The sequence below is a fragment of the Cherax quadricarinatus genome, chromosome 43 (genome assembly GCF_038502225.1).
Source record: "Cherax quadricarinatus isolate ZL_2023a chromosome 43, ASM3850222v1, whole genome shotgun sequence".
Taxonomy (NCBI): Eukaryota; Metazoa; Arthropoda; class Malacostraca; order Decapoda; family Parastacidae; genus Cherax; species Cherax quadricarinatus.
Window position 1 is genome coordinate 8,215,530 of NC_091334.1, and position 23,715 is coordinate 8,239,244.

General features: G+C 38.9%; 1 protein-coding gene across 5 annotated transcripts in view; it reads right to left on the reverse strand.

Moving 5' to 3' along the window:
- Positions 1–23,715, reverse strand: part of LOC128694235 (transmembrane and coiled-coil domain-containing protein 6) — a 62,773-nt gene that overhangs the window by 34,708 nt on the left and 4,350 nt on the right. For all 5 annotated transcript variants that reach the window (XM_053784255.2, XM_070093553.1, XM_053784257.2 and 2 more), the window contains 4 exons: positions 17,923–18,153; positions 11,085–11,421; positions 10,798–10,963; positions 10,351–10,493 (listed from right to left, as the gene is read on the reverse strand). In XM_053784255.2, the coding sequence (XP_053640230.1) occupies positions 10,351–10,493; positions 10,798–10,963; positions 11,085–11,225 (450 nt within the window). In that variant the 5' untranslated portion in view covers positions 11,226–11,421; positions 17,923–18,153. The remainder of the gene's footprint in view (positions 1–10,350; positions 10,494–10,797; positions 10,964–11,084; positions 11,422–17,922; positions 18,154–23,715) is intronic.

Here is a 23,715-nt window from a genome sequence, read left to right on the forward strand (position 1 = left end):
ATTTGCTCTCTTTTTACATTGCTTCACCACTCTCTTAACCTCTCTCTTTTTCTCCATATACTCTTCCCTCCTTGCATCACTTCTACTTTGTAAAAACTTCTCATATGCTAACTTTTTCTCCCTTACTACTCTCTTTACATCATCATTCCACCAATCGCTCCTCTTCCCTCCCGCACCCACTTTCCTGTAACCACAAACTTCTGCTGAACACTAACATTACATTTTTAAACCTACCCCATACCTCTTCGACCCCATTGCCTATGCTCTCATTAGCCCATCTATCCTACAATAGCTGTTTATATCTTACCCTAACTGCCTCCTCTTTTAGTTTATAAACCTTCACCTCTCTCTTCCCTGATGCTTCTATTCTCCTTGTATCCCATCTACCTTTTACTCTCAGTGTAGCTACAACTAGAAAGTGATCTGATATATCTGTGGCCCCTCTATAAACATGTACATCCTGAAGTCTACTCAACCGTCTTTTATCTACCAATACATAATCCAACAAACTACTGTCATTTTGCCCTACATCATATCTTGTATACTTATTTATCCTCTTTTTCTTAAAATATGTATTACCTATAACTAAACCCCTTTCTATACAAAGTTCAATCAAAGGGCTCCCATTATCATTTACACCTGGCACCCCAAACTTACCTACTACACCCTCTCTAAAAGTTTCTCCTACTTCAGCATTCAGGTCCCCTACCACAATTACTCTCTCACTTGGTTCAAAGGCTCCTATACATTCACTTAACATCTCCCAAAATCTCTCTCTCTCCTCTACATTCCTCTCTTCTCCAGGTGCATACACGCTTATTATGACCCACTTTTCGCATCCAACCTTTAGTTTAATCCACATAATTCTTGAGTTTACACATTCATATTCTCTTTTCTCCTTCCATAACTGATCCTTCAACATTACTGCTACCCCTTCCTTTGCTCTAACTCTCTCAGATACTCCAGATTTAATTCCATTTATTTTCCCCCACTGAAACTCCCCTACCCCCTTCAGCTTTGTTTCGCTTAGGGCCAGGACATCCAACTTCTTTTCATTCATAACATCAGCAATCATCTGTTTCTTGTCATCTGCACTACATCCACGCACATTCAAGCATCCCAGTTTTATAAAGTTTTTCTTCTTCTCTTTTTTAGTAAATGTCTACAGGAGAAGGGGTTACTAGCCCATTGCTCCCGGCATTTTAGTCGCCTCATACGACATGCATGGCTTACAGAGGAAAGATTCTTTTCCACTTCCCCATGGACAATAGAAGAAATAAAGTAGGGTACAGAATGCAGACATTCCTGGCACTAATATAACATTTTCTCTGTTCATTAGTCATGTCTCCAGGCCCTTCTTATATTAGTCTAGTTTTCCATTTTGAATTTATATTTACACAAAAAATAGAAAATTTACTGTTATACAGTAAATTGTATAAATAATGTCAACCCATTCATGACTGCGTATTCGAATGGCTAGCTGGACACATATTGGATGGTGATATCATTTGTTTACTTTTGAACACTGGCAAAAATTGAACATTTCTGCTACTTTGAGTTCAATTTCAAGGTACTTTCCGTTGTGAAACCAATCAAAATCATATCTATTTCTGTAATATATCTTCCATTTTATGAAATGGGACCAAAAAATGAGAACGCAACTATAACAGCCATATGAAAATACTGTACACTGCAAAATCGCTGTTTTACACCAAAAACACGGTCACAGTTTTTTCTCATTAGGCACCACATGCTGCAGGACTTCTTTTTATACAGTGCACATGTACCACACAGGCCTATTCTCTCATATGTAGGCCCAAATTTACTGGTCACAGCTTATCTGAGTGAGCTGAGCTCATGGCAACCGACAGTGGCTTCAAAGCCACCTCATCTTTTATGGATGATGTATGGTGTATGTGCTTTACACAACAAGAAGCATTTTTTTTATTTGTTGGAACCATGGCTGGGGCTAAAAGTAAGCAGGTTATAACAAATGGAGAAAAAGAAATTGGAATGTCTTGTGCAGCAAGTAACACCACCAAACAGTAATGGCGGGTTGCTGTGGCGACCCCATAAATTTAAAATTATTCTAGCCGAAATTAGTGCCGGATTACTGATGGAACCGGATTACTGATTGCCAGATTAGTGATGGCCCATCTGTATAAGATTACAGTGGAACCTCAAAAATCGAACATATCACATATCGAATGTTTCGAAAATAGGACCATTTTTTCGGACAAACTGTGTCTCTATTATCGAACGTGCCCCTATTTTCAGACCGCCAGGTACGGGACCTGTCTGCCGTAAGCAGTCTAGCTTTGTTTATGCTTGAGTGAACACTAACCTGCACTCTCATTCACGCATTTTACAATTATTTCGTTGTGTTTAGTGCTTGTGGGACTATGAAATAAGCTGCCATGGGTCCAAAGAAACTTGCCAGTGGTACCCCTGTGGTAAAGAAAGTGAGAAACACTGTAGATGTGAAGAAGGAAATAATACAGATGTATGAGAGTGGTGCGAGACTTGTTGAGCTTGCCAGGATGTATGGGAAAAAAAAGTCGACCATCGGTTCTATCCTGTCAAAGAAAGAACAAATCAAGGAAGCTGATGTTGCGAAAGGTGTTAATATAGGGAGTGGATGAGGTGCCTTCTTCAAAGATTAAGGAGATTTGTGCCAAGTGGAATGATGTCCAAATGTTTGTGCAGAAGTACCACCCTCAGCAAGCTGAAACAAGACATCTTTGCAACAAGTTCAGTGACAGAACCATGTCCCATTTTAGAGAATTGTTAAAGAGGCACCAGAAACAGAGGACTGTGGACGGTTATTTTGTGAGACAGGGGTCCAGTGACTCTCAAGCTGGTCCTAGTGGCATTAAAAGACAGAGAAGGGAAGTAACCCCAGAGAGGGCTTTACCTGAAGTCCTCATGGAGGGGGATTCTCCTTCCAAACACTAACCCCAACTCCCTCTCTCCTCCTCCCTATCTTCCAGATGCCATCACCAATCTTCAATAAAGGTAAGTAAAAATGTTATTTTATATGTATTACTATACATAATTAAAAACTACAGAATTTGTTGTATGTAAAACTGTAATTAATCTCTATAAAATGTATTTTTTTGTGTGAATATTTTTGGGTTTCTGGAACTGATTAATTGTATTTCCATTATTTCTTATGGGAATGGATTAAGTTCAATTTTTGAGGTTCCACTGTAATTTGTATATTTTAGATGGATTATGGTTACTGAGTATGGTTTTGCCCTTGATGCACCAAAGACAGGAATCTAGTGTGCAGTAGGCCCCACAAGAAAAGGATTTTTTTATTTCATAAAGTGCTAAACCTGTAGGGATCATTAACTGGGAAGTGGCAACCAGATTCAATCCCAGGAAAGGGAGGGTAGCACATATTTTTGGGATAAACTTTCCTTCACTGAAATCACTGTACTTTCTTTGAAGGTATGAGAGTTTGAACCCTTGAAAAGTGTTACCCATGACTATATTAACCCCCTAATTTTTGCCTAAAAATTTTGTTTTAAAACCTCTATCTGTACTCAAGTAAATACAGTATTAATCAATGTGTTATTTAATAAACATGCTCATTTTAAACATGCTGGCCATTTCCCACCAAGGCAAGGGTGACAAAAAAAAAAAAATCATTCACACTATCACTGTCTTTCCAGAGGTGCACAGATATGACAGTTTAGATATCACTTTAAACAGCAAATATTGCAACCCCCATCCCCTTTAAAGTACAGGCATTGTACTTTCCACCTCCAGGACTCAAGTCTAGCTATCCGGTTTCCCTGAATCTCTTCATAAAATACTACTGCTCATACTCTAACAGCTCTTCAAGTCCCAAAAACCATTCGTCTCCACTTACTCCTATCTAACACTCACACATGCCTGCTGTATGTCCAAGCCCCTTGCACACAAAAACCTTTTTTGCCCCCTCCCTCCATCATTTCCTAGGATGACCCCTCCCCCTCCTTCCCTCCACTACAGATTTATACACCTTCCAAGTCATCCTGTTTTGCTTCATCCTCTTTAAATGACAAAAACCACCTCAACAACCCCTGCTCAGCCCTCTGAGGAGAGCTGAGGAGCCTCTTTCTCGCTGCAACATTCACAACCCATTCTTCACACCATACAAGTGTTGGTACCACTATACTCTTATACATTCCCTTCTTGGCCTCCATGGATAATGTTCTTTGTCTCCACAGATACCTCAATGCACCACTCACCTTTTTTCCTTCATCAATTTTATGGTTTACCTCATCCTTCATAAACCCATCCTCCAACGAGTCTGCTCCCAAATATCCAAGCATGTTCACTTCTTCCATATTCTCTCCCTCCAATCCGATATCCAATTTTTCTTTACCTAATTCATTTGATGCAATCATCTTACTCTTATCTACAGTCATAATGCAGGATGAGAGGTTAGTAGCATTTATTTGTAGGAAGTCAGGTGTAGGCAGCCCTGGCTACCCTGTCCCAAATTTACGATACTTAAAGCAGCCCAGAGAGATAAAATACACATACAGTACACTCATTATTTACCTTAAAATATGTAGTATAGTCATAATGTAGGATGAGAGGTGAGTAGGAAATCAGGTGTTGGTAGCCGGTAGATGTAGGTAGCCGGTAGACAGCCTGGGCTACATAGCTGTACGATATTTAATGCGGCTCAGAGCCATATTATTACCATCGACATACCATGCTCACTGACTTTAATAGTTTCTAACAACTACCTTCAGATGCCATCATAAACAAAGGAAGAAGTAATGAATAATTCATGCTGAGAATTGTAAACAAAAGCAGGAGTGACTAGGCCAAACGCAGATTCATACACGTTTTCTCTGGTGCTGGACCAGAGAAAACACAATGTTTTCCCTCCGCCCAGCTACTACACCTCCATAGCATATAAACATAGCATGTTTATTTGCCATGTAACGTGTTTCTTATATAATTTTGAAGAAAATATCTTAGATGGATTAATGAAAATGTCTATATTAACATAAAATAAGACATTTAATGTAAAAGTCAAACCTGGTGAGCTTCAACCAGGTCCAACGAGAAGAGAGACAGAAAAGAGGCGACTCTCCTTCCAAACAATAACATATCCTCCTCCTCCTCCCTTCTCAGCACTATCCTAGTAGACACTCAACTCTTCTCAGCAAAGTAATGATCAATTTGCATTCATTTCATCTAATTCTTTTGTATTTATGTATTTATTTTAATATTAAGCAGTGTTTAAATTATTTTATACAACCTCCATCAATGTATAATATGCCAATAACAATAGAATTTTTTTTTCATGGGAACGAATTAATCATTTTTCTGATATTTCTTACAGGAAAATTTGTTTGGTACATGTCCTGTTTGGTATAAGTCCAAGGTCCTGGAACAAATTAAGGACATATACCAAGGTGCCACTGTAGTTGCTTATATCTTAGGCTCCTCCTCCCTTAATTTATAAACTTTCACCTCTCTCTTACTTGCTGTTGCCATTTTCCTTTTGTCCAATCTACTTCTTACTCTAACTGTAGCTACAACTAAATAATGATCTTATTACAGCTAAATAATGATCTGATAAGCAAAGTTCAATCCATAAATATATTTTTTATTTTATAATAAAATAGAGAACCCCAGGCAGTAGGCTGGTAGACAGCAACCGCCCAGGGAGGTACTACCGTCCTGCCAAGTGAGTGTAAAATGGAAGCCTGTAATTGTTTTACATGATGGTGGTATTGCTGGTGTTCATTTTTCTGTCTCATAAACATGCAAGGTTTCAGGTACGTCTTGCTACCTCTACTTACACCTAGGTCACACTACATATACATGTACAAGCATATATATACACACATCCCTCTGGGTTTTCTTCTAGTTTCTTACTAGTTCTTGTTCTTGTTTATTTCCTCTTATCTCCATGGGGAAGTGGAACAGAATTCTTCCTCCATAAGCCATGTGTGTTGTAAGAGGCAACTAAAATGCCGAGAGCAAGGGGTTAGTAACCTCTTCTCCTGTATATATTACTAAATGTAAAAGGAGAAACTTTCGGTTTTCCTTTTGGGCCACCCTGCCTTGGTGGGATACGGCCGGTGTGTTGAAAGAAAGATGGCAGGATTGCTGGTGTCTTTTTTCTGTCTCATAAACATGCAATATTTCAGGTACATCTTGCTACTTCTACTTATGCTTAAGTCACACTCAACATGCAGGTACAAGCATATATATACACACCCTTCTAGGTTTTCTTCTATTTTCTTACTAGTTCTTGTTATGGTTTATTTCCTCCTATCTCCATGGGGGAAGTAGAACAGAATTCTTCCTCTGTAAGTCATGTGTGTTATAAGAGGCAACTAACATGCCAGGAGCAAGAGGTTAGTAACACCTTCTCGTGTATACATTACTAAAGTTAAAAAGAGAAACTTTGTTTTTTCTTTTTGGGCCACCTGCTTCAATTCAATTCAATTCAATTCAATTCAAAGTTTATTCTCTATAAAGATTACAATGTTGAATTTACAGAATTTGGTTGTTGTGTGGTTTACATGTAGTTAAATAATGATTACAGAGTGTACCACTAGAACGCCTAGCATGGCTAGGCATTTCGGGCAGACTTAGTTTAATTCTTTATTTTAAAATATTACAAATTATGAGGTAAGTTGGTATTATGGCTAAGTGACTAAATACTAGTTTGTGAGTTTAGCAATTTGAATGCTTTTGTTTTGGCACAGTACATAGTTTCAGTATTGGAGTATCATAGGATTCATTATTTTAAGATTGAGATTAATATTTCTGTTTATGGTCAAATGGGTGAGTGAGTGTAAGTGTGAACCACCAGGTGGTATTCGTGTAGTTAGTTGATGGGGTTTATCAGGGAGATAAGATGTTTTCTAATGGTAGTTTTGAAGGTGATGAATGTGTCTGCAGTTCTAGAGTTCTCAGGTAGGGTGTTCCAGATTTTAGGGCCTTTGACATACATTGAATTTTTGTAAAGGTTTAGTCGGACATGGGGAATATCGTAGAGATGTTTGTGTCTGGTGTTATGCCTGTGGGTTCTGTCACAACTATCAAGAAAGCGTTTTAGGTCAATGTTGATATTGGAGTTTAAGGTCCTGTAGATGTAGATTGCACAGTAGTAAGTGTGGATGTACTGAACAGGGAGTAAGTTTAGATCTATGAAGAGTGGGGGGGTGTGTTGCCAGGGATGGGATTTAGTGACTATTCTTACTGCAGCTTTTTGTTGGGTTATTATTGGCTTTAGGTGTGTTGCTGCAGTTGATCCCCAAGCACAAATAGCATAGGTGAGGTATGGATAAATAAGTGAGTGGTATAGTGTGAGAAGGGCATTTTGCGGCACGTAGTATTGTATCTTGGAGAGGATCCCAACTGTTTTGGATACTTTTTTGGTTATGTGTTGGATATGGGTGCTGAAATTCAGGTTGCTGTCAAGGTATAGGCCTAGGAATTTGCCCTCATTATGTCTGGTAATTAGAGTGTTGTCGATCTTAATGTTAATTTGTGCATCTCCTGCTCTGCTACCAAACATAATATAGTAGGTTTTGTCAGTGTTAAGCGTAAGTTTATTGGCTGTCATCCAAGTCGATATTTTGATCAGCTCCTCATTAACAATGGTGTTGAGGGTGGCAAGATTAGGGTGAGAGATGACATAAGTCGTGTCGTCAGCAAAGAGAATGGGTTTCAGGTGTTGGGATACATTTGGAAGATCATTGATTTATATGAGGAAGAGCAGGGGACCAAGGACACTTCCCTGCGGAACTCCAGTATCAAGTGGCCATGTTGTTGATGCTGTGTCTTTAATGGTAACATACTGATACCTATTAGTAAGGTAAGATTTGAAATAAGCAAGCGCATGGCCTCTTATACCGTAATGGTCAAGTTTGTGGAGTAGGATGTCGTGGTCTACTGTGTCAAAAGCTTTTCTTAGGTCAATAAAAATTCCTAGTGGATATTCCTTATTTTCCAATGCTGTGTAAAGCAGATCTAGCATTTTTATGATTGCATCATTAGTGCTTTTATTTTTCCTAAATCCAAATTGGCAGGGGTTGAGTATGTTTTGTGCTGTTATAAATGAATATAGTCTCCTGTGCACGAGTTTCTCAAAAATTTTGGATAGCAATGGTAAGTTTGATATTGGCCTATAGTTGTTTAAGTCTGTAGGGTCACCACCTTTCTGTATTGGTGTAACCCTTGCCATCTTGAGTAGTTTCGGGAAGGTGCTAGTTTCTAGGGACTTGTTAAAAAGTAATGAAATAGCATGCGAAAGGATATGGGCCGCTCGCTTGTACAGTAATGGTGGGACATTAGACAGATTCCCTAAGTTGTTTTTAAGTGACTTTATAATCTCGGTGACTTCCGAGGGCTCAGTTGGTGCAAGATAGAAGGAATTTGGGAAATTCCCATCTAGGTAGTCCCCGGCATGGGCATTAGTATGTGGGATTTTATTGGCGAGATTAGATCCTATGGTTGAGAAGAAGTCGTTTATCTTGTTAGCTGTGTCAGTGGGATGTAGTGGTGTTTCATTAGGTTTAGTTAGGACAATATTCTCGGTTTTTTTCAGTTTGTGGGTCCCTAGAATCTGAGAGAGTGTTTTCCAGGTCTATTTTATATCTCCTCTAGTGTCTGTGAATCTACTGGAGTAGTATAGTTGTTTGGCTTTCTTTATTACTTTGGTGAGAACTGATGAATAGTGTTTAAGAATATCTTTGTGTATTAAGCCCTGTCTATATTGTTTTTCATATTGGTGTTTCTTGTCTATGGATTTCAGAATGGTGCTGGTTAGCCATGGGCAACCAAGCCGTTTGTTTGTGATCTGTTTCGTTTTTATAGGACAATGTTTGTTGTATAGTCTAAGTAATTTGTTAAGAAAAATGTCTGTCCAGTCATCAATACCATTGGCCTTGGAGAATTCTGTAGGCCAGTCAACAATCTCTAGGTCAGTTGTGAACTTCCTTATTGAGGCCTCGTCATGGAGTCTAAATGAGACTTTGTTGTATTCAAGTGGTGGTTTATTAATATTTGTCAGGAGGAAGGTAGGGTAGTGGTCCGTAGTGCTATCTGTGATTATCCCTGATTTAAGGGGGGCTAGTATATTGGTCCATATGTGGTCTATTATGGTTGCACTTGTCTCAGTGAGCCTGGTTGGTTTAGTTATTGTTGGTATGAGAAGTGTGTTGTTCATATTGTTGATGAAATCAGTTACAGGCTGATCATCTAGTAAGCCAAGGTTGATGTTGAAGTCTCCAGCTAAGAGAAGGTGGTGCTTATTCATTTGTCTGTTTGTTATTAGTGACTTTAATTTCTCACTGAAATTTGGGATGTTTGTGTGAGGTATCCGGTAGATGGCACCGATTGTTATAGGTGTCTTAAGGTTTTTTACAGTAAAATTAGCAAAAATGTATTCCCCATATTCATCACTAAAGCAAGTGGTGCTAATACAAGATAATTGGTTAGAGTAATAGATTGCAATACCACCCCCAACTTGGTTTGGTCTGCAGTTGTGAATTGCTGTGTATCCTGGTAGAGGGTAGATATCTATTGTGTCCTGCTTAAGCCAGGTCTCAGTAAGAATAATGCAGGAGAAGGGTGTCTTTAGTGATTCAAGGAGTGCCAGGAGGTCATCATAGTGTTTGCTCAAGGACCTGATGTTGTAGTTAAGTACTGATAGGCTTTTAGCATTGTTTAGGATAGTGCTGGCTTGTGATGCTGTGTAATAAAGGCAGTTACTTTCCAATAGGTTTTGATTGGGTGTCAGATTATGGAGGTTTAGATCAGGGTCAACGTAATCAATCATCTTCTAGGTTTAAATTATGGTTATTTATATCCTGAGTTATGTGTTGAGTTCTAGTACTGATATCTGTAGTGGTGGGAAGCTTGGATAAGTATATAGCTAGAGTATTTTGGTCATATAGAGTATAGTCACTACTACACATAATGAAGTTGATGTTGTCTATGTGTTGTGCTGGAATGAACTAAAGTACAACTAGGTATAAACTAGTAATATAAAAATACAAATTTAAAATAGAACAAGACTCTCACTTGTAATTGCACTAAGGTCTAATATAATGACTTTTGTGGAGTCTATGTTTTGAGCTAGAATGAGCTATAGTACAACTAGATACAGCCAGTTTGTTGAAAGACAAAGAAAATAGAGAATACCTAGATGTTGCACATGTGTCTAATTCATCATGTAGCCATACAGTATTAAATAAAAAGCATATTACAGAAGTGGATACAGCAATTTTTATGAAGCGTTTCTAGTTTCTTATAATGACATTTTATGTTACCATACCCTGCAACATGAAAAGGAGTACAAAAAAGTTTTTTTTTCCTTACCTGGAGGTCAGGATTAGTGTTAGTCATTTGCAAAATAAGGTATATTCCTGCCCTCTGACACACTTCTAAACACTGTTTCTCAGTTCCGAGAGCTATGTTGACTAGAGTACATGCAGCTTCTCTCTCTACACTTGCCTCATGACCTAAGATGGAGATTAATTTTATAAAGTAAACCAGAAAACTAAAATATTAGATTAAAATGGAAAGTTATGATACCTGTATGAAATAACTACTCTAGTAGATTTCTATATTTTATGCTTAAAATACAAATTGCATTAATAAATCAAACAGTGTTTGAAGTACTGTACTTTGAAAAAGCAAAGAAACAAAACTCCATTACTAAGATATTTATGCATCCACATATTTCTGTTATAAAGTTCAACGCCATCATCAAAAACCAGAAAATAGCTATTCGTGGTCAAGAAAATATCAATAAACATTACTTACTTGTCAAGCATCCAATTAATGAATATAATGCACCTTGCATATTCAAGAAAATGGTGATATTTTCTTGACTACTGCTCAGACCAAGACGTATTCTCTGCAAGATCTCCACGTTCTTTTGCCTCTTTAGTTGAGAAGACAGTCTTGAAAATTCTTCTGTTGAAGGCACCTACAACAAACAAATAAGCTAAAGAATATGACAGACAATAAATGAAAAAAATACCAATTAAATTACACTAATGTAATAAAGACCAAACTTAAATGTTATCCTTGAGAATATGATACAGTACCTTTAACTTTTTTACTACATCATCCAAGTGTAAACGGCGAACATCACGAGCTATGTTTCTTTTCTTTAGTCGAGAAGCTTGGTCACTGTACCGTGCCTTTTGGCGAATGCTTTCCAAACGGTTTGTACTTTCACATTCCATGTTCACATAAATTTGAACAATTCTCTACATTTACTACTGGATACTGAGCAATAATACAAAGATCTTCAACATGCAGACTATACTCTTTGTCCCCGAATACTTTTCTTAGCTGATGATGCAGAAGTTTCACTTGCTCTCAGTTTAGCATCAATTTCCATGATACGAAACCACTCTTCATTTGAGTCAGAAACACGACCTGTGATAAATGTTAAGGAGCAATAGTGTCAGAATTATTAGTTATATAGTTATCAAGAACAAAATTCAAAACTTGGAGAAAAAGATAGAGCAGTTATACTGTATTTAAATGTGACCACAAACTAAACTACACTAAATGCTATTACTGTCATCGTTCTTAAACGTATATTTACTGTATTGATTAGAAATGATTAAGATCCCTCTTAGCCTAGTCTGAGGGTGTATCTGTGAAAGTATCCTTGCAGTCACTGGCATGCAAAAGTGCTTAGTCTGACCAAGCAATGTACACATCATCCACAATGCCATGCCACTGTCATTGGCACCCATCATTGAACCCCCCTATCTGAGTGACAAGGAACAGTTAGAAATGTGTGACTTGGGGGTCAGAGTTACAGTTGAGGAAAAAAAGTGGCCAGGTTAAGGACGAAGTTGGCAGGGTTCCTGAATTTCCAGGGAGCTCTCTGCATGGGATAGCCCCACAACTAATGTTGGTCATTACCAGGGAAAAAAAAAATCAATTTACGTCAGGAAAGCCTCAAAATGCAACCCCTCCGAAGGGATGTGCTGATGACTTCACAGAAATTGGATTGTAGTGACATAAGTTAGTTGGGCCCTCTCCTGCAGCCACAGGCACAGACAACATCCATTCCATCATTGCTTCTCGAGGGTTTCTGCCATTACTGCCTTCTACATGACAAAGTTACTGTCTGAAGACTACTGTTAGGCAAAGCCAGTATTAAATTATATACCAATGGGAGTCATACAGTGACAAGAAATGGGAGGAAATCATGCTTGATCCAAGGAAAGAGTCTAACCAGTTCTTGGCCTTAGGTAAGAAAACTACAAACCATGGGGAGCCTGTCCACAGAATGGTAAGCCCATATTTACCGAGAGCACAGCCTATATTTACTTTTCAAGGCTGCTTTAATATGTATTTTAATTGTGCATTCTATCAAAATCAGTTGATTCAGTCCTTTCAATAAAATTTCCAAGATTTAATCAGTCAGTTTCTTTAGATGAAATCCTTTACCATACTATGCCATTTTTATAGTTCTACATCATACATACATATATAGCCACACCTCGCTACTACGGCAAGTTAGGTTCCAGACCACCAACATAAAGCAAATATCACCTTAAAGCAAATCACAGCCTTTTTTCCACTCTATAGTACATATAAAAACTAAAAGCATGTTTACGCTATCATTTATTATGTGCACAACAGTGCTAGGCCTAAAAAAAAAGATGCAAAAGTAAACATTTATAAAAAAAAATGCTACAGTACAATATTGCTAACCTTAAAATATTTTTGTCCTTTGCTTATGGTGAAAGCTGTTGAAAGGTAGGCCTACTTGCTACTGAAGGCTGGGGTGGGTATGGCACTGTCTTAATACAAGACAACAACAAAGTTTGCCTCACTGACTAATGCTTCCTGTCACAAAGGATTTTTCTGTAGCATGCTACAGAACTGGCTGCTTCACCCTGCACTTTTATAAAAGTGGAGATTGTGGAGATTGCTTCTTTCCTTAAACCTCGTGAGTCAACCTTCGCTAGCTTCAAACTTCTCTTATGCAGCTATCTCACCTCTCTCTGGCTTCATAGAATTGAAAAGAGCCTTGCTCTGGATTACGACTTCGCTTAACCCTTTGACTGTTTCAGTCGTATATATACATCTTACGCGCCACTGTTTCGGACGTATTTATACGCGTAAATTCTAGCGGCTTCAAATCAAGCGGGAGAAAGCTGGTAGGCCTACATGTGAGAGAATGGGTCTGTGTGGTCAGTGTGCACCACATAAAAAAATCCTGCAGCATGCAGTGCATAATGAGAAAAAACTGACCGTTTTTTTTTAATTAAAATGCCGACTTTGAGGTATATTTTCGTATAGTATTTATCATTGTATTCTCATTTTCATGGTCTCACGTGATAAAATGGAAAACATATTACAGAAATAGAGATGATTTTGATTAGTTTCATGATGAAAATGACCGTGAAATTGAGCTCAAAGTAGCGGAAATGTTTGATTTTTACCAATGTTCAGGAGTAAGCAAATCACACCACACGTCCAATACATGTCAACTGGGGATTCTAATATTCTTTCACTAGTGCACTGATATTATTTATACCATTTTTGTAATAATGCAGTAGTCTGCATAACAGTAAATTTTGTATTTTTTGTATGAATAAAAAATCAAAATAGAAAGCAATAGTAATATAAGAGGGGCCTAGAGATGTGACTAATAAACAGAGGATATGTTATGTTATTTTAGTGCCAAGAATGTCTACATTGTTTATTCTGGACCCTATTTTGAAATTGGCATCTTTTTTAATTTGCGTCAAATTGGCCAAATTGCCAATTTCTGACCACTTTATTGGGTAGTTCAAATCGGTAAATGGGCGGTTTCTTGTACTCAACTGATAGAAAAAATGGAGTTCTAAAGAAATAGCTATGAGTTTGGTCAACTGGAACAACGAAAACAGGGCTCAAAGTTGGCGAAATCGCCGATGCATATATGTTGCCAAGACCGCTAACTTCGCGGGAGCGTAATTCCGTGAGTTTTCGACCAAATTTCGTACTTTTGGTGTCATTACCATCGGGAAAAGATTCTCTATCATTTCATAATTTTTTTTTTTCCAAAAATTTTGCGACAGAATGACAGTTTCAGAAAGGGGCTTGTGACACTCAAAGGGTTAAAGGAATGTTGTGGTTGATTTGATCTAACCAGACCACTAAAACTTTCTCCATATCAGCAATAAGGCTGTCTCACTTTCTTATCACTTTCATGTCCACTAGAATAGCACTTTTAATTTCTTTCATAAGAACATAAGAAAGGAGGAACACTGCAGCAAGCCTGTTGGCCCATACTAGGCAGGTCCTTTATAATTCATCCCACTAACAAAATATTTCCCCAAAATATTTCAAGAACTTCTCCTTTGAAGTCCCTTGATTTGTATATCCTGGAACACAGGCGAGAAAGATGCACGATAATATACACTTGGAAAATCTTATAGGGACTAGTTCCAAATATGCACATGAAAATCACTCCCTATGAAAGCAAAAGACTTGGCAAGAGATGCAACATCCCCCACTGAAAAGCAGGGGTGTCACGATTACGCTAAGAGGCAACACAATAAATGTCAGGGGCCCAAGACTTTTCAACTGCCTTCCAACATACATAAGAACATAAGAAACATTGCAGGAGGTCTGTTGGCCCATACTAGGCTGGTCCTTCACCCAACCTAATTTTCAATGCTACCCAAGCAATAAGCTTTGATAATTCTATAAGAGGGTTTACCAATAGACCCATAGCTGTTCTCAAGGTGCTAGACAGGCACCTAAAATCAGTACCTGACCAGTCAGGCTGTAGTTGGTATGCTGGCTTGTGTGCAGCCAGCACACAGCCCTGATCCATCACGGAGCCTGGTCACAGACCAGGCAGCTCGGGCACTGACCCTCAAAACACTCTCCAGGTATACTATACTAACTGTTTGGTGCACCAAACCTAACTTACAGCCTGTCTCAGTATTTGACATTTCTTACTTACTCTAGCTTTTGATTTAAAGTAAGATACTTGAAACTTCTTTTCACTAGCATTAAAACTAGAGCCATTGTACTGTAATTAATACGAGCAGGCCCTATTTTACGGCATTTTGCTAATGCAGCATTTTCAGTTACGTATACCCATTCTTCATTTATTCAGACTTCCTACAATAAATATATTTGTCACTTACCTTAAAATATTTTCATCCTTAGTTTATAGTAAGAAATGTGTGTACTGTATATGAATTTTTTAGGCCTAGCTCACTTAATATATGGATAATGTAAACATGCTATCAGGTTTTTATATGCATTTGAAAGTGAAAAAAGGCTATATTTCACACAGTAATTTTCGCTTTACATCAGTAGCCCAAACCCTAACCTGCTGTATAAACGAGGCCTGCCTTCAATTACAATAACAATAACATGCAAAAAGTTTTGAAAAGTAGCAGAATACAATGCCAATACAAGAAGTGCACAAATGCTGTAAACACACTGAGTGCAAGTAACAAAATGGCACCAGCCAGCTGATGTGCATGTTACTGTCGAAAAATAATAAACATGAATATAATCAAAAAGTGAGGAGTGAGGAAGAGCCAGTTGTGAGTGTGGGTAGAATGAAAGGGGGTAAGGCAGCTGGGATTGATGGGATAAAGATAGAAATGTTAAAAGCAGGTGGGGATATAGTTTTGGAGTGGTTGGTGCTATTATTTAATAAATGTATGGAAGAGGGTAAGGTACCTAGGGATTGGTAGAGAGCATGTATAGTTCCTTTGTATAAAGGCAAATGAGATAAAAACGAGTGCAAAAATTATAGGGGAAGAAGTCTGTTGAGTATACCTGGTAAAGTGTATGGTAGAGTTATTATTAAAAGACTTAAGAGTAAAATGGAGAGTAGGATAGCAGATGAACAAGGAGGCTTTAGGAAAGGTAGGGGGTGTGTAGACCAAGTGTTTACAGTGAAACATATAGGTGAACAGTATTTAGATAAGGGTAAAGAGGTTTTTGTGGCATTTATGGATTTGGAAAAGGCATATGACAGGGTGGGTAGGGGGGCAATGTGGCAGATGTTGCAGGTGTATGGTATAGGAGGTAGGTTACTGACAGCAGTGAAGAGCTTTTACGAGGATAGTGAGGCTCTGGTTAGAATATGTAGGAGAGAGGGAGATTATTTCCCAGTAAAAGTAGGCCTTAGACAAGGATGTGTGATGTCACCGTGGTTGTTCAATATATTTATAGATGGGGTTGTAAGAGAAGTGAATTCAAGGGTCCTGGCAAGAGGTGTGGAGTTAAAAGATAAAGATCAAACAAAAAGTGGGAGTTGTCACAGTTGCTCTTTGCTGATGACACTGTGCTTTTGGGAGATTCTGAAGAGAAGTTGCAGAGGTTGGTGGATGAATTTGGTAGGGTATGTAAACCGGTATGAAACCGGTTATTTTTATATAGCCGGACTTGAGTCCTGGAAATGGGAAGTACAATGCCTGCACTCTAAAGGAGGGGTTTCAGGATATTAGCAGTTTGGAGGGATACGTTGTGTATCTTTATACATATATGCTTCTAAACTGTTGTGTTCTGAGCACCTCTGCAAAAACAGTGATTATGTGTGAGTGAGGTAAAAGTGTTGAATGATGATGAAAGTATTTTCTTTTTGGGGATTTTATTTCTTTTTGGGTCACCCTGCCTCGGTGGGAGACGGCCAACTTGTTAAAAAAAAAAATGTAAAAGAAGAAAATTAAAAGTGAATATAGGAAAGAGTAAGGTGATGAGGATAACAAAAAGATTAGGTGACGAAAGATCGGATATCAGATTAGAGGGATAGAGTATAGAGGAGGTGAATGTCTTCAGATATTAGGAGTGGATGTGTCAGCAGATGGGTCTATGAAGGATGAGGTGAATCATAGAATTGATGAGGGAAAAAGGGTGAGTGGTGCACTTGGGAGTCTGTGGAGACAAAGAACTTTGTCCGTGGAAGCAAAGAGGGGAATGTATGTGAGTATATTATTATTATTATAATCAAAACGAAGTGCTAAATATGTGAGTATAGTTGTACCAACACTCTTGTATGGGTGTGAAGCAAGGGTGATGAATGTTGCAACGAGGAGAAGGCTGGAGGCAGTGGAGATGTCATGTCTGAGGGCAATGTGTGGTGTGAATATAATGCAGAGAAGTCGTAGCTTGGAAATTAGGAGAAGGTGTGGGATTACCAAAACTATCATCCAGAGGGCTGCGGAGGGGTTGCTGCGGTGGTTCGGACATGTAGAGAATGGAACAAAACAGAATGACTTCAAGAGTGTATAAATCTGTAGTGGAGGCAAGGCGGGGTAGGGGTCAACCTAGAAAGGGTTACAGGGAGGGAGTAAAGGTTTTGTGTGTGAGGGGCTTGGACTTCCAGCAAGCGTGCGTGAGCGTATTTGATAGGAGTGAATTGAGACAAATGGTTTTTAATACTTGACATGCTTTTGGAGTGTGAGCAAAGTAACATTTCTGAAAGGATTCAGAGAAACCGGCAGGCCGCACTTGAGTCCTGGAGATGGGAAGTACAGTCTCTATACTCTGAAGGAGGGGTATTAATGTTGCAGTTTTATAACTAGTGTAAAGCACCCCTCTGGCAAGACAGTGATGGAGTGAATGATGATGAAAGTTTTTCTTTTTCGGGCCACCCTGCCTTGGTGGGAATTGGCCAATATGTTAATAAATAAAATAAAATAATAATTGAAAAGCATCATATTAGCAAGGTATGCCTGCAAATATTTAGAATAATTGTTGTACAAACGCATTTTCTTCATTCCATTCTACAAAAATATGATACTGCAAGTGTCGTTGTGCACTATTTTACAGAATCTCAAGGCTCCAACTTACTTACTGTACTGAAATATAATTTTATACTAAGCCATATTTGAAAATTATGAATGCAATCAATAAGATACAAGGTTTAATTCAATTTTCCATATTTTCAAAGGATACGTAAGGTGTAAGCAATAATTTGTGGTTGCTCTTTATAAACATTAAGATATCCTCGGATGTTCACTAAATCACCAAGCTCTAGAGGAGGCAGTGGCTTTATCAAAATGTCCTTTAATTCTTCCAAAGCATCTTCATCACTGCTTGCATCCTCTTCATCAACAGAAGAACACTCATCCTCGGAATCATCAGCATGAAATTTTACACACTGAATTATGCCAGTCCCATCATCAACTGGAAATACAAAAGGTTCTTTTAAAGCATTAAATTTTGTGTGTGTCCTTATACTAACTAATTAAATAAAGTACTGAAACTATTAATATATTGTATAATTGAAAATCAGTAGCAGAAGTTTTTTTTTTACTATACAGTGCAGGCTTCTCTCGCTACGAAAATTTGCTTTTCTGTGGCAACTTAATTTCTGCCATAGTTCACCGTATGCAGTACAGATTTGCTCAGGTGACTAATCAAGCCTAACACTGCTGGATTTTTTAATCTCTAACCTTTTCACTGTTAAGTAGACCTACGTCACTGAGGCTAGTGCCATTATATGGATCGACATCATAATCGAAGTGCCCTCAAATATGGGTCTGTGCAGTGAATGTGCACAGTATATAAAAAAATCTGTTTTGTTCCTCAGTGAGTTTCAAAAACATGAATTATGGAACTGACGATGAGTTCCTTAGTTTCAAACATATATGTAAATGACCAAAAGTAATGCTTAGGACACTGGAAATATACTGCAAGATGATTACCAAATATCTCCCATTTGCAGCTTAGTGATCACTTTCATGTTACGTGTGTGCACACACAAGGTGCCACCAAAGCATAGACACACAAGCTTCATGTGCAGTGTGTGCAAAACACTGTTGTAGTATATGGAGCTGTGTTTCCAAGGACTTCCACAGACTACATTAATTCTAGGAAAATGATCAGCGCCTGTATATATACACAAATGTTAAAACAGTAGTAATGAGAAACATGTGTACTGGTTTGTGTTTACGTTGCATAAATATTTTGTACACAATGTACTGATGACATTATTAGTGTGGGCATTGTGCTGAATAAAACTGGTTGATATATGTATATATGGGTCTCACCGGCCACAAAAGTTACTGGAAAATGCAAAAATTTTAACCCCCCCCACCCCACCCCCCAAAAAAAGTACAAAATAAAATATAAGAGAAAAATGTGGAGTGCATGCCAACTACCGATGAGGTCATCAGTGGGTTGTCAACCTTCAACTTCACACCTTTATACCTCAAGAAGTACAAAGGAATTTTTTTCCATTACCACCAGAAAAATGTACTTATTTAATTGATAAGAAAAATACAGCGGTCCCTCATTTATCATCGTTAATCCGTTCCTGGAAGTGCAACGATTATCGAAATACATGATTTTCAAATCAATTTTCCCCATAAGAAATAATGTAAATACAATTAATCCGTTCCTGACACCCAGAAGTATTAAAACAAAAATTTTTTTTACATGAAATATAGATGTAGTACATAAACAATACAATGGGACATGATGAATGAAACATTAACAGCATAACACTTACCTTTATTGGTGATTCTTCTTAGTGTATGGAAGACTGGAGGAGGAGAGAGATTGGGTCAGTTACTGTTTGAAAGGGGAATCCCCTTCCATCAACACCTCAGGTACCAAGTGCTTTTCTGGGGTTACTTCTCTTCTCTGTTTCTTAATGCCACTAGGACCAGCTTGAGAGTCACTGGAGTCCTGTCTCACAAAAAAAGTTTCCAGAGAGCTCTGTTTCTGGCATCTCTTTAAAACTTCCCTAAAATGGGCCAAGACTCAGTCACTGTACAAATTGCCAATATGGCCTGCAACATCAATCTCAGGGTGATGTTTCTCCATAAATCATTCCATCCTACCCCACATTTCACTATGCCTTATCACACTGTGTATGCCACTACGCTTCTTAAATCTCTCAAACCAACCTTTGGTGGCCTTAAATTCATAATTATCAGTACTCGTTGCAGGCAATTTCTTTACCAGATTGTCATGCAACTGCCTAGCCTTTTCACAAATAATCGATGTCATAAGACTATCTCCTACTAATTGTTTCTTGTTTATCCACACCAATAATAACTTCTCAAGACTGACTCAAGAAATCGTAATGACACGATTGCAAACAAACCATACCCCCGGCCAGGATTGAACCCGCGGTCATAGAGTCTCAAAACTCTAGCCCGTCGCGTTAGCCACTAGACCAGCTAGCCACAATAAGATTCATCCAACTAGGTATATTTCTACACCATAGGAAAGTTAGCACAGGCACCTCTGTAACCACAAATGCAAGTTTTTACAGACGAATCTCCAGCTAGCGTGGCCGTGACGAACTCTAGCTCAAGTCCCTTCACTGCCGTCAACATGACTCAAGAAATCGTAATGACACGATTGCAAACAAACCATACCCCCGGCCGGGATTGAACCCGCGGTCATAGAGTCTCAAAACTCCAGCCCGTCGCGTTAGCCACTAGACCAGCTAGCTAGGTCTAGCTGGCTGGCTAGCTGGTCTAGTGGCTAACGCGACGGGCTGGAGTTTTGAGACTCTATGACCGCGGGTTCAATCCCGGCCGGGGGTATGGTTTGTTTGCAATCGTGTCATTACGATTTCTTGAGTCATGCTGACGGCAGTGAAGGGACTTGAGCTAGAGTTCGTCACGGCCACGCTAGCTGGAGATTCGTCTGTAAAAACTTGCATTTGTGGTTACAGAGGTGCCTGTGCTAACTTTCCTATGGTGTAGAAATATACCTAGTTGGATGAATCTTATTGTGGCTAGCTGGTCTAGTGGCTAACGCGACAGGCTGGAGTTTTGAGACTCTATGACCGCGGGTTCAATCCCGGCCGGGGGTATGGTTTAATAACTTCTCAACCTCTTCGAGTACTGGTGATCTCATTTTTGTCAGCATAATTACCCCCTTTGCAACAACAGTTTCCTTGATTTCCTTTTTCTTGGCAACAATGGAAGATATGGTTGTACGGAATTTGTTATACATCCTGGCCAGTTCGGCCACACGTACGCCACTTTCATATTGTTCAATGATGTTTTTCTTAAATTCAATCATATTTCTCACCTTCTTTACCAAAGGCTTGGCACTAGGAGCTTTCTTTGGAGCCATGGTAGCATATTTAGCACTTGCAAGAACTAAAATGAATGGAATATTATGAAACATTTCGTATGAACAAGTGAGGGGACCATCGCTCACTGGTAAACAATGGCACACTGGCTGGGAAGGGAGGGCGAGGCAGCTTAGAGTGTGAGTATGCATCCCGAACGAAGGATGATTAGTGAGTCAACCGATCATTTGCGAGCCAATGTTTGGACGAAAATAACGCGACAATTTCCGAGAAGGGCGACTATCGAGCCGGACGATTATTGAGGGACCACTGTAACATTTTTCTTCTGAATATAAATAAGAGCAATTTTAATTTTGGGATTTTAGACAGTGAAAGGGTTAAGCAGTATGTGCCATTTCTTAACTACTGTCAGCTGCACATTATTCTAATCTAGGTAAAAGTAAATTCAGATTCAGATCTTGATAATTTCACAATTTGAAAATAAATTATAAAAAAACACTTAAAAAAGAAAATCTGTATCTATGCATCTCATCAGGTAAAGAGGCTTGACATGGTGCACCATACCAGTTCTCTGTTCATATTTTTTCTTTAATAAATTCACATATTTGGAAGAAAAAAAAGCTACATTTGTGACAAAATTTAAACAATACTGTATACATGCCAGTAGAAATTTCCAAGATCCACATTACATGAAGTACATCAAGTAAGTTTTAGGTCAGCATTTATTAAAAGAAATAAAATACCATAAAAAATTTACACTTATACAATAAAGTTAAATCCACTGTTTTTAATTAATACAGTGGACCCGCACCTTGCGATGGCATTGCATTATGTTAAATCCACCATACGATACATTTTAACGCAAAAATTTTGCCTTGTCTCACATGATTCGTCGTGGTCCGGGACGCGTCCCACGTGTGGCCTGAGCGCACCTCAGCTGCCCCGTGGGTGCCAGTGTTTGCAAGCCAGCCAGTGCAGTCGCATCCACGCATACAATCGGTACATTTCATATTATCACAACGTTTTTAGTGATTGTACCTGCAAAATAAGTCACCATGGGCCCCAAGAAAGCTTCTAGTGCCAACCGTGCAGTAAAAAAGGTGAAAATTACTATGGAAATGAAGAAACAGATAACTGCTAAGTACGAAAGTGGAGTGCGTGTCTCGGAGCTGGCCAGGTTGTATATCAAACCCCAATCAACCATCGCTACTATCGTGGCCAACAAAACGGCAATCAAGGAAGCTGTTCTTGCAAAAGGTGTAACTTTGTTTTCGAAACAAGAGATCGCAAGTACTCGAAGATGTTGAGAGACTGTTATTGGTGTGGATAAACAAAAAACAGATAGCAGGAGACAGCATCTCTCAAGCAATCATATGTGAAAAGGCTAGGAAGTTGCATGAGGATTTAATTAGAAAAATGCCTGCAACTAGTGGTGATGTAAGTGAATTTAGGGCCAGCAAAGGTTGGTTTGAGAGATTTAAGAATCGTAGTGGCATACATAGTGTGACAAGGTATGGCGAGGCTGCCAGTTTGGACCAAAAAGCGGGTGAAAAATATGTGAAGGAATTCAAGGAGTACATAGACAGTGAAGGACTGAAACCTGAACAAGTGTTTAATTGTGACGAAACAGGCCTGTTTTGGAAGAAAATGCCAAACAGGACCTACATTACTCAGGAGGAAAAGGCACTCCCAGGACATAAGCCTATGAAAGACAGGCTTACTCTCTTGATGTGTGCTAATGCTAGTGGTGATTGCAAAATGAAGCCTTTATTGGTGTATCACTCAAACTCCCAGAGTGTTCAGGCAAAACAATGTCCTTAAGGCTAATTTGTGTGTGCTGTGGAGGGCAAACACTAAGGCATGGGTCACTAGGGACTTTTTCTATGACTGGTTACACCATGCATTTGCCCCCACTGTGAAAAATTACCTAATGGAAAAGAAATTGGACCTTAAGTGCCTCCTGGTATTAGACAATGCTCCTGGTCATCCTTCAGACTTGGGAGAGCGACTTTCTGGGGACATGAGCTTCATTAAGGTCAAGTTTTTGCCTCCTAATACCACTCCTCTCCTGCAGCCCATGGACCAGCAGGTCATTTCAAACTTCAAAAAACTCTACACAAAAGCTATGTTTCAAAAGTGCTTTGAAGTGACCTCAGACACTCGATTGACTCTAAGAGAGTTTTGGAAAGATCACTTTAGTATCCTCAGTTGTGTAAACCTTATAGGTAAGGCCTGGGAGGGAGTGACTAAGAGGACCTTGAACTCTGCTTGGAAGAAACTGTGGCCAGAATGTGTAGACAAAAGGGATTTTGAAGGATTTGAGGCTAACCTTGAGAAACGTATGCCAGTTGTGGAATCAATTGTGGCATTGGGGAAGTTCTTGGGGTTGGAGGTTAGTGGGGAGGATGTAGAAGAGTTGGTGGAGGAGGACAATGAAGAACTAACCACTGATGAGCTGCAAGATCATCTTCAACAGCAAGAGGCCAGACCTGAAGAAACTGCTTCGGAGGAGGGGAGAGAGAAATTGAAGAAGTTGCCTACTTCAAAGATTAAGGAAATGTGTGCAAAGTGGCTTGAAGTGTAAACCTTTATGGATGAAAATCATCCTCACACAGTTATTGCAAGCCATGCTGGTGACTATTACAATGACAATGTTGTGAACCACTTTAGACAAATCATAAAGGAACGAG